Raw genomic sequence first — 18,447 nt, 5'->3', positions numbered from 1 at the left:
ATAAATAAAACACATACAGTATATTTTTTTATATTTACATCTATATATTTATATTCAAATATAATATATATTTAATATGTAATATGGTTTTCTTAAATATATGCACGCATTTGTGTGTATATACATAATAAAAATAAACAGCACATACATATATATATATATATATATATGTATAATGTGATCAAAAACATTTATTTTGGGTGCAGTTAATCGTTTGAAGCGCTAGTTTATATATTAAAATATTTATACATAATATAAAGGACAATAATATGTATATATAAATGTATGAGCATAAATATTTTCAATATGTACTGAATGTGTGTGTATTTAAATACACATAATACACATAAATATATAATATAAATATATAACAAAAACCTTTATTTTAGATGCGATTAATCACGATAAATTCTAAATAAATAAAAAGCAATACATACTATAAATTAAAATTTTTTTCATTCCCCCATTAAATTTATATTATACGATTATGTTCATCATATTTATTCGTTTTCTCAAGGAAATGGAGAAATCAGGGGCCAACAACTTCCTGATCCTGTTCAGGGATTCCGGTTGCCAGTTCCGCTCACTCTACACCTACTGCCCCGACACAGAGGAGGTCAACAAGCTGGCCGGCATCGGCCCTAAAACAATCTCGCGCAAGATGATCGACGGCCTCTACAAGTACAACTCCGACAGGAAGCAGTTCAGCCAGATCCCAGCCAAGACCATGTCGGCAAACGTCGACGCCATCACGATCCACAGCCACCTGTGGCAGACCAAAAAACCAGGAACGCCGAAGAAAGTAGCGGCCGTGAAGTCCTAGTGTCTCCCGGCTGCGGACGAACGCGATCCCAATGCACTTGTTTGTACATAATCGAATCCCGCAACGCTTTTTACACTCTTCCGTCGGTTGTCGTTCGGACACGCAAGATTATGCACAACTGGAATGTAAAACTCTACGGGGCGGCGAATGGATCGAACTCATGCGTCAGACACCCAAGACTGTGCGATTCGAGCTGTTTTACTGCACCGCGTACGTGTCGTTTTTATTTAAATGTGCCAAAAAAAAAGGAAAATAATGAAAAGTTGACCTGTTGTTTTAATTTTTGGTACACTAAAGCACTGAATGTTCTTCGTTTGTACAGAAATCTCGCACATATGTTGACGTGTGGCCTTAAGTTGCTTTTTGTTTGCGTTTATTCGAATTCTTTTTTTACGACTGTCCTGATACGATTGTACGGCTGCTTATGGAAAGGTTCTCACACGCACAGCTTGTGGTTGAAACGGTTTAGTACTGTAAGGGGACCCCGTCATATCCAGTATGCATTAACCAGTGTGCTAATGTGCAGTGAGTGGTTTAGTTTGCAGGCCGAACCCACTTTTGATGGGTTTCAACATTATCTAATGGCATTGATTCACAGCAGGATTGTGAATTCATTTCATTCCGTTTCAGTAGGTGTTTTTTGCCTTTTTTATATGTATTTTTTTGGGGGGTTTGGACCGACTGATGGAAATGTTCTGCATAACGATCTATTTAATCAATATTTATCTTTCACGAAATGTCTCAAATAAGACTAAACCCGTTCTGTCGGTGCGACTGCAAAAAAAAAATACAGGCAAACGGAATTGTTTGAACGATATTTCGAGTAACATCATGTGCCGGAGTCATAAATATTTTCAAAATGCTTTTATACTGTTGTGTACGCCTGTGGCGAGCGATCCGAAGTATTTCCCTGCCCCCGGGTCGCCCGCAAAGTGTTAAAATGAAGTTAAAGCCAAATCGTGTATTTTACCGCAATCGTCGGAGCCATTTCCATGTTTAGCGAACGAGGGCTAAAACGTTCGATTGGTAAATTATTTTAAACCGTACAAAAAGTTTGTTTGTGAGGGGTTAAGACTTGCCTGGGGTCTGCGCGGCATTTTAAGATGCTACGAATCTCGGCCCTGCTGGCCTTTCGCCCCTGAAGCGCGAGATTTTGGTGAAAATCTGAATTTTCGTCGGCTGAGAGGCCCGTCGGTAACACTGTCAAACCAAGCGTCGTTTTATCGGCCACCATTTGCGCGAATCCGTTGCGAAATCTGCGAGCGCTGTCCTCGGTGACAAACTGACTTAATTTCTCCAGCTAAAATTCGCCAAACCATGGTAGCTATGCGACATCTTTAATACATTTAAGGCAGAATATGGCTGTATACGGGTAAAGGCTTTGTTGCCTGGCGGAAAAATAAAAAACGGCCTTTATTTCGGTAGGAACTGTAAATACTGCAGTTATTTTTGGTGCTTGCCTCTGGAAACTTAAACTTGCACGCCGGTTCTCCCATTCAAGCGTCTCTCGAGTAGTTTGAGGTGACGGGTCGGTGTTTGGGATGGAAATATGTGCACAGCCCTGAATACACGCTAGCTGACATCTTGCGTCCATTACAATACGACACTACTGGAAACAAATGCTGTTCGTCCATCTGGGGCCACAAACAAGGGTTATTAAACTGTAAATGAGCACGATAGAAAACTGTACAGTGTGTGTGTTCTCTAATCTCTCCAGCACGTCTCTCTCTCTCTCTCTCTCTTTTTCTTTCAGGCACTGTGCTGTCATTTTGTTTAAGTAACATGTTCGATTTCAATTGCATTCAATAAATTTCGCATGGCCTCAGGTGCAGCCTGCTGATTATTGTGCGACTTAAAGTTTTTTTGGCAGTCACTAGAAACGCTGCGCACTTCAGTAAAAGTTTGAGCGCTGGAATTATTTTACTGTATTACAAATATTTGTATGTCTGTATGTCCTGTCGAGAGAAAATATTCAAGAGGCTCTTGCAGCCTCTAAGGTGTTTGCAGCACACATGAAAAAATACATTATTATACACAATATTATTAAGTGTAATATAATGTATACATTTTAATGCTAAAGCATTTTTTACTAAAATAATAACGCAGTGTATTGTATAACAGTATTGGATATATATATATATATATATATACATAGATTAGATTAGATTAGATTAGATTTTATTGTCATTACACATGTACAAGTACAAGGTAACGAAATGTAGTTTAGGTCTAACCAGGAGTGCAATAAGCAGCAAGTGCAAGATATAGGTACAAGTATAAATTACAAGTGCACATACAGGTAATATGTACAGGAGATAAATATGTGATAAATATGTACAAATTAAATTACAGATGAGCGTGTTAACGGAAGGGGAAATTTACAGTTAGCATGTACAAAAAAACAGGATATACAGGATATGTGTAGACAAATTTACAAGAGTATGTACAATGGATATGTACATACATTTACAATATATATATATGTACAGTGGAGTGCAATGAATGTTTTTTAATGGGGTGGGGATGGGGGTGGGTGGGGCAGAAATAGTGAGACAGCTCTGGTAAAAAAGCTGTTCCTCAGTCTACTTGTTCTAGTCCGGGGGAATCTGAATCGCCTGCCGGATGGCAGGAGGGAAAACAGTTTGTGGGCAGGGTGAGAGGAGTCCTTAAGAATACTGCGTGCTCGACGCAAACAGTGTTTCTTCTGGATGTCCTCAATGGATGGGAGTGGAGTTCCTGTGATGCTCTGGGCAGTTTTCACCACCCGCTGCAGTGCCTTACGCACAGCAACAGAGCAGCTCCCATACCAGACTGTGACACAGTTCGTTAGGATGCTCTCTATTGTGCAGCGATAGAAGTTCACCAGGATGGCTGAGGACAGCTGGTTCTTCTTAAGTTTCCTCAGGAAAAAAAAGACGCTGGTGAGCCTTCTTGACCAGGCTGGATGTGTTGGTGATCCAGGACAGATCTTCTGAGATGTGGGTTTCCAGGAACTTGATGCATGAGGCTGGCTCCACAGCAATCGCATTAATGTGGATGGGATCATGTGTGCCTCTTCTCACTTTCCTGAAGACCACAAGGAGCTCCTTGGTTTTGGTGGTGTTAAGGAGCAGATTATTGTCCTTGCACCACGTGGCCAGATGCTGGACCTCCTCCCTGTAGGCAGTCTCATCGTTGTTGCTGATGAGACCGATCACCGTAGTATCGTCTGCAAACTTGATGATGGAGTTAGATCCAAACACAGGCCTGCAGTCGTGGGTGCAGTAGTAGAGCAGATGTGGCCTGACCTAACATGCTGAGGTCTGTTGGTCAGGAAGTCCATAACCCAGTTGCACAGTGAGGTGTTAATGTCAAGATCTCTGAGCTTGGTGATTAATATTATCTATATTTTTATTATTATAATTTTTTTATTTAATATATATATATATATATATATATATATATATATATATATATATATATATATATATAACCAGTACTTCAAAAACACTATTTAATATTTAATTTATTTAATGTAAATTCCTATAGTATTTCTTTTTGAATTTTTAATTCCATCAACGCTTTTAAAGGATCAATGATTCGTAACTTACAAATAGGGCTTAACGAGTATTCCGTGATATTAAAAAGTTTAATTTGAGCATCATTGTTCAGCAACACTTTAGATTAGTTAACGTTAATTAACATGAACTGAGAATTAGTTCGCGTCGGTTCAGTCATTCTTGAGAACCGAGACAGAACGGCGCAGAATATAAAACATAAAACCTCGTGCTCAGACAAAAGAAACTGCATAAGCTATTGAGCTATATACGCTTTTCTCTTTTTTTAACAAAATTTGCTTTTTACTTTGTCGAAAACGTTTAAATTCAAACTTAATTTTCTGTAAATCTGTAAAAGTGCTATGTAAACTTGAATTAAATATATATAATTCTAACACAAAATCTTACGACGTTGACAAATTTGACATTTCACAAAGCAGTAGCCATTTTGTTTTAGTTTTTTTGTTTTGTTTTCTGTTGATGCTAGATGCTAAAGGAGCCTGCTTCAGAGGAACAAAATTAATATTTAAAATAACTTCCTCAAAAACTGGAAGATGGTTTTGACATATCATGGGATTTAACATTGGGATTTAAAATATCACAAAACTATAAAACTTAGCAGAACCCGTGAACTTTGGCAACGGGGTCCTTTAAGAGTGACAGCTGCCCCCGATATTACCTGATTCGTTGACGGTGTTGACATAAAGTGAGGACACAGTTTGTAACCTTATGAAACATTCACGTGTCACTGAAAAACTACCTTGTTTTGATATGAGGTATTATGAAGGTCTTTTTCATCATCATCATTAAAAAAACAAAACAAAAGTGTTAACCCTTCTCTGTTAGAGGACAATAAGAGTCACAGATCTGGTATAATAATGAGAAAATTAAATTGATGGGGATAATTGTGTTAAATACATTATATTATTAATAAAATATTGCTATTTACTTGCCGGACCTGTTTGGTCCCATGTCTCAAGAATCAATACATGAACTAATGTTAACAAATGACACCTTATTGTAAAGTGTTACTCATCGGTGAAATGAAATATCACCTCAGATCTTGAAAATAACTTCAAGGAAACAAAAATGTTCAAGCTGTGAAGCGCGAGCGGACAATTAAGTGCATTATATGACAAAGATATAGCAGTCACCGAACAATGTGAAAATCGTTTAATCACTAATAATTTGATCGTTATAGATTTATTTGGCTGCAATGCGTTCAAACCCGTTCATACGCCCGGTTGTGATTTATTATTATAAAAATATTAGTATAGCCTACTACAAAACAATTAAAATTGACAGGCCTCTTTATTATTATTATTATTATTATTATTATTATTATTATTATTATTATTATTATTATTATATATTTTATATTAACATTCAACTTCTGCCATTCCACACGAAAGTCTCTAAATACAGAAATACAAATTTAAAAAGTATAAAATAAAACAGTGTAAATATGTGCAGGTCATCGCCTGATGTTTTACGAGCATGACGAGGCAGCTGACAGGTGACTCACGACCGGAAGTCGACTCCCGCTGGTTTCGCTCAGGTGTGGGCTGGAGTTAAGACCGTGTCGATGAGACATGCTGTCTGAAACCACACACGAGACACATTTATTCAGCCTTTCGGGAGCTTTTCTGGCGTCTCCGGTGAGTTGACGTGTGTTTTCGGTGATGTTTGTTTAGTCTGATTTAGGTTAAATACATAGCTGGGCGCTAGTCTTTCTTTAAAGGTGTGTGTTCAGGGTTTATTGCGAACACAGTTGTGGATTACGCTGCTTTACTTACGCTAAATCAATGAGAGAAGTGACAGCAACGAACTAGATATTAAATAGATGCACACGACCTGTTGTATCCGGACTTTTAAAGTGGCTCCAAAAGTGTTTTGCGCCTAAAAAAATATCTAAATGTCATGAGCTTCCGTTTATTTTCATGCCTCACACCAAACTGCCTTAATTCTGAACAACAGCGGCTTAAGTCTGAAGCGGTTTACATGATTAAACACACGTTTGGTTTAGTTTGAGGGCGATGAGTGTTATATTTCGTTGTTAAACGCTGCTGTTCAGTTAATGTTATTAAATTCACCTTTTGATTAATTTAATAGGACACTTGTGATGACTTAAAATCAGCAGTTGAGTAAATGTAACTGCAAAAATAACTCAGAAAAGTGATCTAGAAAAACATTTGTTTTTAATTATTTATATATATATATATATATATATATATATATATATATATATATATATATATATATATATATATATAAATAAATTATTTATATAAATATTGGGAATGTGTGTATACATATATATGATGTGTGTGTGTGTGTGTGTATATATATATTTATATATATGTGTGTGTGTATATATATATTTATATATATGTGTGTATATATATATATATATATATATATATATATATATATATATATATATATATATATATATATATATATATATATATAAAATACACACACACACACACGTATATGTATACACACACATTCCCAATATTTTGGAGAGCCACTGTAATGTGACATATATCGTACTGAAAACACTGAGAGCTCCTCAAGACCTGCTGGGACTTGTCTTGAACACTAGAAGTGTATGCTGCTTTTTTCACACCCGTCTGTTTACCCGTGTCTTCATGTGGTGCACTTAGACACTTACCTACTTAGCTTGAATACACTTTTTTTTTTTTTCCACTGTTGCGGTTTGCGAAATGTTTTCTATAGTAGTGCTACAATTGCATTTTTGTTGTTGTTGTTGTTCTACAAAGAGCTTTTAAGCTGTAACCGATGCGCGCCTCCTCCAGGATTCACAATAATAAAGCGAATATTTGTTTTAGGTAATTGAATAAACAAAGGCCCATCCCCACAAACTGGGCGTGTTTTTTTTCCGTCAACGTAAAAGTGTTTCGCAATGTAAGAGACACAATGTAGTGTTGTCGGACAGCTCTAGGTTAATGTATCACTGAGTGTTAGCTCAACCTGATCCACTTGAATGCTCACTAAACCTTATGTTAAAGGTCAATTAAAAGAGCCTATATTCATACGTGAAGCTGGAATTACAAGTTGTGCAAAGCGACAGTATGACATAACACAGACATTAGTGATTTTATAGCGTTTGGAATATACACAATGTGTTATGAGGGTCTGTATGTGCTGTCATTGATATCATTTCCTCTTTCATGTTTCGTTTTTCTTTTTCTGTGCATGTTGTTCGCATCACATGACTTTAGATTTGGTAAAAAAAAAAATCTAATACCTTTGCATGAATTGCATTGCTTTAATGAATGTTGATTTGTTTTTTTTCATTATCATATCAGGACAACTGTGTCACCCTGACAGTTTTTACTTTATTTTTCCAAAAATAATTTATATAAATATTAAAGTATAATTTAATTTAATCTCCTTTTCTTTTTAATTTTATATATATATATATATATATATATATATATATATATATATATATATATATATATATATATATATATATATATATATATATATAATATTATTTTATTTTTTGAAGAAAAATAGTTAGGTAGCAATAATTGAGCTTTTGATTTAGATTTTTTTTTATTTTATAAGTGTAAATGTAAATGTTTTATATCTTAAGAAATTTTATTTTGAATTAATATTTTATTAGTGCTGTCAAACGAAGAATGGCAATTACTCTCAAAATAAAAGTTTAATTTTGTGTCCGTGTGTGTATTGTTTTTTATGTTACATTCTTCGTTTGACAACACTCATTTTTATTCTAATTAATATTCTAATTATATTCTAATTATTATAACATACAGTTAAGGCTGTGCACTGTTGGCAAATATGCAAATGTTGGATCTGTTTGAAACTGTCTCCTAGCCCCGTGAGAACGTGAACATGTGAAAGTCTGCTCCGATAAGTCCTTACTCAGCAATGATTCGATGGATGAACACACAAACTGAAGGCATGAGTAACGGCAGACCTGTCTGCTGTCACAGGAGTGATTCATTAGATTCATCCTGTGGGCCTGTTCTTGACTAACCAGTATAACGGTTTCAAATAGGCAAAGCAGAATAAAAACGTGCTCGCTTATTTTGCCGTGCTCAGACTTCTATTTTTTTCTATTTCACAGTTTTAGGTAATTGTGCCTCAATCTTGAATTTTGGATGTTGCTCAACCGAAGGTGTAATCAAGAGCATCTCCTTTCGGTTGTAAACATTTCAAACATGTCAAACGCTTCTGAGCGATCGCACGCCGCCTCACGCTGCTGGTTTTCTCCCTCAGGCATCAACAATTTCAGGTATCCTCGCGCCCAGTTCACACATGTCTCGGCCTGCCTCCTTACTTAAGTCCTCGCACACAATCCAGCCCAAACTGAGTGCGAACGCGGCCCGTGTTTCTTGTTTTCAATGTTTGAGGAGCACAAATTGCTGTGATCTGTCAGTGCGCCGCTTCGGCGCAACAACAATGAGTCACTCTTGGGTTCCTGACGTTAAATACAGTATTGCTAGGACGGTTTAGGTAGAACGGCTTTGAGTGGAGGTGTTTACTGAGGGATGAGTTCAAGTGGAGGATTTGGTTTTCTATTGTCACGCTCCATTCGGAGTCTACGGTTCAACGCTGTTCACGCAGGAACAGGCCTTTAGGTGAATCTTCGTGTTTGGGAAGTAGGATCAAATGAATGTGCGCCTTCTTTAATGCTGTTTTTGTTCTGCAGATGTAGGCAAGACGAGTTTCATTTCCAGCGCTTCAGCTTCCCGCATCATGGACCGCCACCGCCAGCCAATCAGAAACTCAAGTGTGAAACGTATATGTTGGATATGGATGCCTACATAATGCAGTCAGCTATGGAAAACTTGATTTAAAAGACGTTTTTTTTTTGAAGTATCAATTTTGAAGGTTTTTTTTTTGTTTTTGAGCCATGTATTGTCCTCTGTTGCTCTTCATCATCCTGCATGGCATCTTCCTGGTGTGTGCTTACAATGGATGGAGCGCTCTGAAAAGTATCCCACGAAAAACCATTCAGTATGAAGGTATGGATCATTTTCATTGACTTCGTAAAGGTGAGAGCTAATTGTTAGCATCTAGTCTTCAACCCTGTTACCTACGCTGTGGTCAGATGCTTCGGAAATATGTCGTTTTTATAAAATTGCTAGTTTACAGGAAAGCTTGGTAGCAAAACTAGTACCTTCTACGTATTTGTTTAATTAGTCGCCTGCAACCTTCAAAAAGAAGGAAAGATTAAAGAAATGGAAAATTAAGCCAAGATTACTCATCCCTAAGCCATTTTAAATGTATATGACTTTCTTCTTTAAGATGAACACAGTCAGAGTTTTTTTAAATGTATCCTGACTCTTCCAAGCTTGGTAATGGTAGTAGATAGTGGCCACTGTTGTGAAGCTCCATCAAATGGCATGTATCCGTCGTAAAACTAACCTATACACCTCGGTGGTCTTCTGAAGCAGATCTGAACAGATTTCTATTTTTATTATTATTATTTTTTTCAATTGTTTTTAACTTTTAATTTGTTAGCATCGTTCTATCCTTGTTCGTCTTCAGAACTCGCCTGTGACCATTGCCTGAAGTAGGTTAGAGGTTTGAGTTAGAATTTAAAAGAAATTATGTATGTATTATTCATATAATAAATGTAGCATCTAGTTCAGTCTTCAACCCTGTTGCTTACGTTGTCATAAGAACGAACGAAAAAAAATTTGCTTTATAGAAAATATGTAGTTTTAAAAAAACTGATTGTTTACTAATAATATATGGTACTAAACTAATACCATATTAGCTTAATTTGCAACCCTGTTAACTTTTAATATGAAGGGCAGATTCATCTTTGTCTCTTTCAAAATCTAGCTCAGTTGTACTACATATGTTACACTTGTTTCAACACGAGATGTTTGTACATTCTCTTGTCTTATTAGGGTGACTTTGATATGAACCCTCTGAGGTCTTTTTGACTGTTAATAACAATTAGCAGAATAATAATATGATAATGTAAAACTCAGTTTAATTGGTCAAAATTATATTCTGCTCATTGTTGGATAAACTTAAAAGACCAACTATCTAATAACAATATTTGATCAATTGTGTGCAGTTTGAAAGCAAGTAATTTTCCCATTTTACTAAATATCAACATTTTGCCACCCAGGAAATAATATATAGTTTTCTTACATTTTTACATAAACTGTAGGGTTGGATGCATTCAAGTTCAGTTTTAATGTAAGAATAAATAATGATGAAAACAATTTTTTTTGCTATATAAAGAATATTCAGTTTTCATGTAACTGCTAGTTTATCAAGATTATTTGGTACTATACTATTTACTTTAACTCTGTTACTTACAACAAATTTTAGCTTATTGATTGGTTGTAGAAACATCTTAATGAACATGCTTATTGGTAGAAAACTGAAAAAACTGCAAATATTTTAGTATTTTGATTTGACATTTCCCATGTTGGTAACAGGGTTGAAAAAAAAAACCCTCTTAAAAAAAATGAAAATAAAATTACTCGTATATTGCTTACAAATACATTTATTAGTTACATAATAACGATAACCAACGATAACCTTTCTTTTCTTTTTTTTTTTTTAACTCCATTTGAACCCTGATCTCCCCCCTCAGAGCAAATTTCAATTTCAGTTTTTTAATTTTAATGTCATACTTGGTTATGATGCATCAACAACTAATTCTAATTGAATGTGCATGTATGTTTTTGTCCTCAGATAACCATGCAATCACGTTTAAAGAGGAAGGTGTTTGGAATTACTCCACAATGCTGATTAGGGAGGATCTGGGTTTGCTGGTGTTGGGGGCGAGAGAAGCCGTCTACGCCCTGGACATAAATGATATCAGGGTTGCCAAGTCTAAGGTGCCGGTTTGGTTTCCTTTCCTTTATCTTTCAGCAACAATATAGCACAATCCCCAGACCCTGTTTCAAAACGGCATGTCTGTAAAGTCTGTATTGTTTTTTTTTCTCCACCCATCAGGTGCTTTGGAAAGTTACAGAAGAGAAACAAAAGGAATGCACCTCTAAAGGAAAACATCCTGACGTGAGTAAATATCTTTGTAACTGCCACACGTTCATGAAACATTTGATGGATCTGATTTTTTTATTTGTATTGTTTTCAGATTGACTGTCGAAACTATGTGCGGATGCTGCACCAAATGAGCGACAGCGGGATGTACATATGCGGGACAAATGCTTTTAGCCCCATCTGCGACTTCTTGGTAAGTGACAAGACCAGATAATAAAAAATTATATTTGTATCATGAAAGAATATTGAATTATACAAACAATAAAAAGATAAAAACTGTGAAGAAACATAGCTTTTACGTTGTCGTTGCACTCACTGTTTGTATCTCGTACCCTTTTCCTCCTGGTTTGTGTGAGATTGGGTTTCGTGTGACCCACCAGGTGCTAGTGTCACGCAGTTTAAGAAGAAAAAAAACCCTTGTTTTCATTGTGTTTGAACAGACGTATAGTGACGGGCAGCTGAAACTAGAGGGAAAGCAGGAAGACGGGAGAGGGAAATGTCCTTTCGATCCATTTCAGAGATCCTCTTCCATCATGGTTGGTATGTAGCAGATTTTTTTCCAAAAGTTTAAATTAATTGTTATATGTATATGTATGTGTAATATAATACGGAGAGAGAGAGAGAGAGTAAGAGAGAGAGAGAGCAAATGTATTCATTAATTAATTTTTGTCACAGATCAAGACCTGTATTCTGCCACGTCCTTTAACTTCCTGGGTTCAGAGCCGGTCATTCTCCGCACCTCTCCCATCACACTACGGACGTTGTTTAAGAGCTCTTGGCTCAATGGTATGTCAGATGTTGTGAAAAAACATCATCTAGAAAACAAAGACTAAATACAGGCTTCTAATAGTGAAATAATATATGGCTTAGTGCGAATATCCCATTTTATATTTGGCTTTAAGAGCAGAACATGCCAATTTATTTAGAGTTTGATAACCATTTGCATTTAAAAATTGTTTAACTTTTTTAGTAAAAACAGCAGTTGTCAAAGTTAACTATTGTTCAAAACCATGGCATTAACAAGATTATTTATATGCTCTTATCATATAAATAAAAAAAAATTATATATATATATTTTATTTATTTTTATTCACCAAAACATAATTAAGTTAGTTAAGTTACCATTATCAATGCTTGTATCAGTCTCTCAATATCAACACTGTTTAAAATAAAGTGAAAATCAAATATTTTCTACCCACGCAAGAGCCAAACTTCGTCTACATGGACGTGGTCCCAGAAAGCGAGGACAGTCCTGAAGGTGACGATGACAAGGTCTACATGTTCTTCAGTGAGAACGCCGTGGAGTACGACTTCTACAACAAACTTGTGGTGTCGCGTGTTGCCAGAGTCTGCAAGGTAACGCTTCGCCGACCACTTCATCGAAGCACATTTAGCCCCGATCTTAAGAAAACATTCGTTCCCTCTTTTGCAGGGTGACATGGGCGGTCAAAGGACCCTCCAGAGGAAATGGACCTCTTTCTTGAAGGCTCGTCTGGACTGCTCTGTCCCTGAACCCAGCCTGCCCTACATCATACAGGACGTCTTTCATGTCCACCACAAGGAATGGAGGAAAAGTGTCTTTTATGCCGTTTTCACCTCTCAGTCGTAAGTTTTGGAGTTTCTTTCTGAATTTGCTCTGTAGTTTAATTTACTATTTTCTATGAAATCTTCACCACATTGTTCACTATGTAGACTACTTGTGCAGTCACATTAAGGACGTTTTGACAAAAAGTTGTGAAATCTGCATGAGAAATCTTTCACCGTTCCCTAATTCCTAATGGTTACTCTATTTCGCCAGTAAAAAAATCACAGAACCGATGTAATTGTGACCACACCTTAGAAATGACTGAATTCAATTATTATGAATAATATTTGAAATATTAATAAAGTACTTATTTCAGCTAGTCACCAAAGTGTGTGTGTGTGTGAGTTTTTTTTTAATCAGATTTCAAACCACATATAAAGGCAACTGTATAATTAGTAATTTGAATAAAGTAAAAAAACAAAAAGAAAACAAAACCTTGGAGCACAATTCATCCACACTTCAGTATAACTCGCTTTAAAATAGCTGCAGTTTATGATGCACTTCAGGTCTGACAAAGTAAAGGATGTGAGTCACATGTCATATTGATTTGTGTAATGATAGGACTGGTAATTAAAGGATAGTCTGGCTCTTTCCTCCGGTTTAGTCACAGATTTGATACTGTACTTTTAGCCTATAAAAGATGATGATATGTTTGTGTCTGCAGGAGCTCAACAGATCGGTCTTCGACAGTGTGTGCGTACGATGTGACTGATATCAGCAAGGTGTTCTCACATGGAAAATTTAAGACCGAGGTGAATGTGGATATGTCTGATGTGAAGTGGGTCTCCTACAACGGAGAGCTTCCTGTCCCTCGACCAGGAGCTGTGAGTGCTCTTTAGTGGTCTTATGTAATCTTACATGCATGCAATTTTTATTTGATTATTTTAATTGTTCAGTGGAGAACATGAAGAAAAAATACTGACAGAATCCCACAACACATTTTTATGGAATGTTTGGCACAAAATGATGAAATATTTAAGTGTGTGTGTGTGTGTGTGTATTAGGCCTGTCAGTTTAATGTGTTAAGTTATTAAATTAGTTCTGAAAAATAACGTCATTAATTTATTTTAATGCAATTAACTCACTGGCCCCACCTCAGGATATTAGAGCAAAAATGCCCCTGTATGAGTTTTTGTCCGATAAGTGATTACCTACAAGGCCACAGCAGAACTGTTGTGCAGTTAGTTTCTGAATGAATCTGCATTTTGAACAAATCGTTTGAACCAATCCTGATTCAAAGTCCTGTGTAAGATATAATTGTTTCTGTAATTCCTGAATGAATCAGCTGTTTAAATCAAATTAATTCATGATCATTTGAATTCATGATATTGATCATGAATTAAATCGAATGAATTCATGATCAGGTCAATTAAGAAAAAGGCATTTGGCACTTGGTAACAAAGCTGTTTTGGTAATCATTGACTCTCATAACATAAACAAAAAATACTGAGATGTTTCTCAAATTATCATCTTTTGTTTCATATTTTGCGTTAGGCCCTTGTAGCCTGCACATTTATAGGTAATAAAAGGCAAAATAATTTTTTAAAGGCAAATTTAGTTTGTGGTTAATTGGATTTATTAAATCATCCCAATCTTGTTCTGATCCTCCGATATTCATCTTCATAGTGTATCAACAATGCAGCGAGGAGTTCAGATATAATGCGATCGCTGGACCTCCCCGATAAAACGCTACAATTCATCCGAGACCGCCCCCTCATGGACGATGCCGTCCGACCAATCACAGGCAAGCCCTTTCTGCTCAAGAGAGGCCCGTTGTTGACCCGCCTCGTTGTGGATCATGTAACTGCATTGGATGGACAGTCCTATCCTGTGATGTTTGTCGGCACAGGTAAGAATTCCTTTTCACCTCTAGGGCAGAGGTGTGTGTGTGTGATGATTCACAGGAATGTTAATTGTACTTTGGACTGAACTGTTTAAATTACAGCCAATTAAATTGTGTTGTTTTCACATTAAAAAACATTGAAAAGCTTGATATAGTAAGATGTTTTTGTAAAGCAAGTAAAAAAAAAATTCCGTTTTCCATCAGAAAATGGCTATGTGCAGAAAGCAATGAACTACGATGGAGAAATGCACATTATTGAAGAAGTAAAACTGTTTCAGAATGCTGAGCCCATTGACGTCCTGAGGCTTCACCAGAATCAGGTACGAGAGACGTGCGAATCTGAAAATTATCAAGCAAATATCTGATTCATTTTGGTATAATTAAGTTGTAAAGTAAATTTGCTTGTATATAAAAGAGATTCTTTCTCTGCTAATACTGTATAAATTTTGTGATTTATTTTTAGATTTACAAATTCTATTTATTTGCTGATTCAATTAGATCCACAGACTCTATTATGATTATTTGATTATAGTATTCAATAATAATATCCATACACGTGTGTGTGTGTGTGTGTGTGTGTGTATGTATGTGTATATATATATATATATATATATATATATATATATATATATATATATATATATATATATATATATATATATTACACACATATTATTATTTTTTTTAATTTATTCATATTCACTGATGTTTTTATTAATTTGGAAAATAATTGTCTCTTTGCTAATATTGTGTATTATAAAGGCCACTGGTTCAAACTGTATAATTTTGAAGTATAAAATAAAAGAACTGGCTGGTATGAATCAATAAGTTCGGGAATTGATCCCGAATCTATGCTAATTGTGTTTCTGATTTGCTAAAAATAAACAGTCAGTTAATGACTTGTTAAACTAAATTGTCACTTGTTTTGTTTTGTTGAATAAAAGCTTAAGCAAAATTACAAATAATTGAGTCATTTTTATATAATAACTTGAGGATTTTTGTAACAATTCTAATTGTCAGTTGTTAGGAAGACAAAGCAACAAAAATATTCTTTTACATGTTTATCATTAAACAATGCATGAATCAGCATGTGTTTGTTTTGTCCAGTTGTATGCAGGCTCTGCCTCTGGGGTTGTCCAGATGCCCGTCAGCAACTGCAGTCGTTACTCTTCCTGTCTGGACTGTGTGCTGGCCAGAGACCCTTACTGTGCTTGGGACGTCCCGACTCAACGGTGCTCTAGAGTACCCACATCACCTGAGGAGGAGAAAAGGTAAAGCACACAAATACATTTCCGTATCAAGGAAAATTTGGACTATAAGTGTGTATAAATAACTGACAGTTAACATCAAACCCTTTGCATTTCAAGCAGTCTGATACAAAGTCTGAAGGACGGGGATGCCACTCGATGCCCAACAACGGGTATTTATCATCTTTGTTTTCCTAATTCAGTATTAAAGGAATTGTTGTACTCAAACTTGAGGATAACCTGAGGCTACTTCTTCTTCAAAACAGATTTGGAGAAATTTAGCATTACATCATTTGCTCACCGATTGATGCTCTGCGGTGAATGGGTGCCGTCAGAATGAGAGTCCAAACAACTGATAAAAACATCACAATAATTCACAAGTATCCACACGACTCTAGTCCATCAATGAATGTCTTGTGAAGTGAAAAGCTGTGTGTTTGTAAGAAACAAATCAATCATTAACACGTTTCTAACTTTATAAGCATTGTTTCTGGCTATGAGGTCGTAATCCATAATGAAAGTTCCTGCAGTGGAAAACGTCCATCTGTTGCCCTCTAATGAAAAAATTCAACCACATATTTCTCTAGAACTGTTCTTGCCTATAAACAGTGTTTTTAATCTTTAAAAGGGACTCGTATTTTGGCTGGAAACAACGGTTTGAAGTTAAAACATCTTAATGATGGATTTGTATATTACAAACGTGCAGATTTTTACTTCACAAGACGTTAAATTGATAGACTGCAGTTGTATGCGTTATTGTGACGTTTTAATCAGCTGTTCTGATGCTCATTCTGACGGTACCCATTCACTGGTGAGCCAGTGAGTAAAGCTCAATCTCTCCAAATCTTTTCCAAAAATTAGGGTTATACTTACATGTATTTCTGTCTTCGTCAGCTCCCGTGGAACCAAAAATGCGAAGCCTAGTGCCGGGAAACAACATAATGTTGCCGTGTCATCCAGACTCGAACTTGGCCCAGGTCAATTGGAACTTTGCTGGAAAGCCACTTCTTTACTCAAACAGGAAGTATACCGTTTATAACAACGGCATCCTTATCTACAACTCCTCTGCCGCTGATGCTGGACGCTACACCTGCACGTCAGTCGAGCGGGCGAAAGGGAGAGACTACACCCAAACTCTGGCCGTTTATGACTTGCGTGAACAATCGGCAGTAGTCGTGACCGACAAGATCAAGACCACGCCGGGGATCCTTCCCGAAAGCCATACGACGTCACCGGGTCTGCATAAATCTGAAGAGCCTCCGTGGTTTTCAAAAACTCAGAGCGGCGAGAGTAAATGGGTAGTAATGCAAGTGGCGTTGGCCGTGATGTCAGTTATGATGGCGTGTCTGCTCATCTGGAACCTGTACATGGGCCACATCTCGCCGTTTATGTGCTGTGGAAGACAACTTATCAAAAGCCCCAGGAATCTTCCAGAAAGGGAGTACATGCGCACAAGAGACGATGCTGTGGACAGTAAACGGCAAATGGTCAGTTTGTGCGTCACAACGAACTGTGGTCTGGAAGCCACTAGCTTCCACAGGTGTACCACCAATGGGGATACGCCAACAGACGTTTGTGCTTTTAAGTACATTACAGATGAGTCAGAGATTTGAGATTTGATTTCTATTTTATTTTTTACAATGTGATTTTTATACTTATTTATTTTTATAAATAATAAAACAATGTTAAATGTTTTTTTTTGCGTAATTACTGTTTAAAATTGCAGTCCAGGTCATTGGAATCAAGTCAAAGAAATGCATACGCCTTTAACCAGAAAAGCAAAGTTTGTCTAGACAAACCTCTTCAATAGCTTTGTTAGAAAATGTAGGTACATTTGAAACAACAATTGCTGCCCTATTAAGAAAAAAATTGAGGTAAACATTAGTCGCTGTGTACAAACCGCATACAGTCGTGGCCAAAAGTTTTGAGAATTACATAAATATTGGAAATTTGAAAAGTTGCTGCTTAAGGTTTTGTAATAGCAATTTGCATATACTCCAGAATGTTATGAAGAGTGATCAGATGAATTGCATAGTCCTTCACTGACATGAAAATTAACTTAAACCTGAAAAAATCTTTCCACTGCATTTCATTGCTGTCATTAAACGACCTGCTGAGATCATTTCACTAATCGTCTTGTTAACTCAGGTGAGAATGTTGACGAGCACAAGGCTGGAGATCATTATGTCAGGCTGATTGGGTTAGAATGACTGACTTGACATGTTAAAAGGAGGGTGATGCTTGAAATCATTGTTCTTACATTGTTAACCATGGTGACCTGCAAAGAAACGCGTGCAGCCATCATTGCGTTGCATACAAATGTCTTCAAGGAAAGAGGTTCAATTCTTGTTAAGAAGGCTTCAGGGCGTCCAAGCAAA

At 36.4% G+C, this 18,447-nt stretch overlaps 2 protein-coding genes across 15 annotated transcripts in view; both read left to right on the top strand.

Moving 5' to 3' along the window:
• The window catches only part of camsap2a (calmodulin regulated spectrin-associated protein family, member 2a), a 33,209-nt gene extending 30,561 nt beyond the window's left edge, over positions 1-2,648 (top strand). For all 11 annotated transcript variants that reach the window (XM_043223094.1, XM_043223092.1, XM_043223095.1 and 8 more), the window contains one exon: positions 518-2,648. In XM_043223094.1, coding sequence (XP_043079029.1) covers positions 518-823 — 306 coding nt within the window. In that variant the 3' untranslated portion in view covers positions 824-2,648. The remainder of the gene's footprint in view (positions 1-517) is intronic.
• Positions 2,649-5,875: 3,227 nt separating this feature from the next.
• si:ch211-129c21.1 (uncharacterized protein LOC563087 homolog) lies at positions 5,876-17,763 on the top strand. Of its 4 annotated transcripts, none has more exons than XM_043223512.1 (15): positions 5,876-6,017; positions 9,071-9,386; positions 11,083-11,228; positions 11,347-11,409; positions 11,489-11,587; positions 11,835-11,934; positions 12,070-12,180; positions 12,599-12,750; positions 12,827-12,999; positions 13,644-13,803; positions 14,606-14,828; positions 15,027-15,142; positions 15,930-16,093; positions 16,193-16,242; positions 16,964-17,763. In XM_043223512.1, exons 2-15 carry the CDS (start codon positions 9,275-9,277, stop codon positions 17,680-17,682), a joined length of 2,388 nt encoding a protein of 795 aa, XP_043079447.1. In that variant the 5' UTR covers positions 5,876-6,017; positions 9,071-9,274; the 3' UTR covers positions 17,683-17,763. The 4 variants fall into 4 exon arrangements, with proteins under 4 accessions (XP_043079447.1, XP_043079445.1, XP_043079448.1 ...); XM_043223510.1 differs by having other exon boundaries at positions 16,190-16,242; XM_043223511.1 differs by lacking the exon at positions 5,876-6,017 and adding an exon at positions 8,077-8,999 and having other exon boundaries at positions 16,190-16,242.
• Positions 17,764-18,447: the final 684 nt, after the last annotated feature.

The sequence above is a fragment of the Puntigrus tetrazona genome, chromosome 22, assembly GCF_018831695.1.
Source record: "Puntigrus tetrazona isolate hp1 chromosome 22, ASM1883169v1, whole genome shotgun sequence".
Taxonomy (NCBI): domain Eukaryota; kingdom Metazoa; phylum Chordata; class Actinopteri; order Cypriniformes; family Cyprinidae; genus Puntigrus; species Puntigrus tetrazona.
Note: the sequence above shows the minus strand (reverse complement) of the source record. Positions and strands in the feature narration are given on the sequence as shown.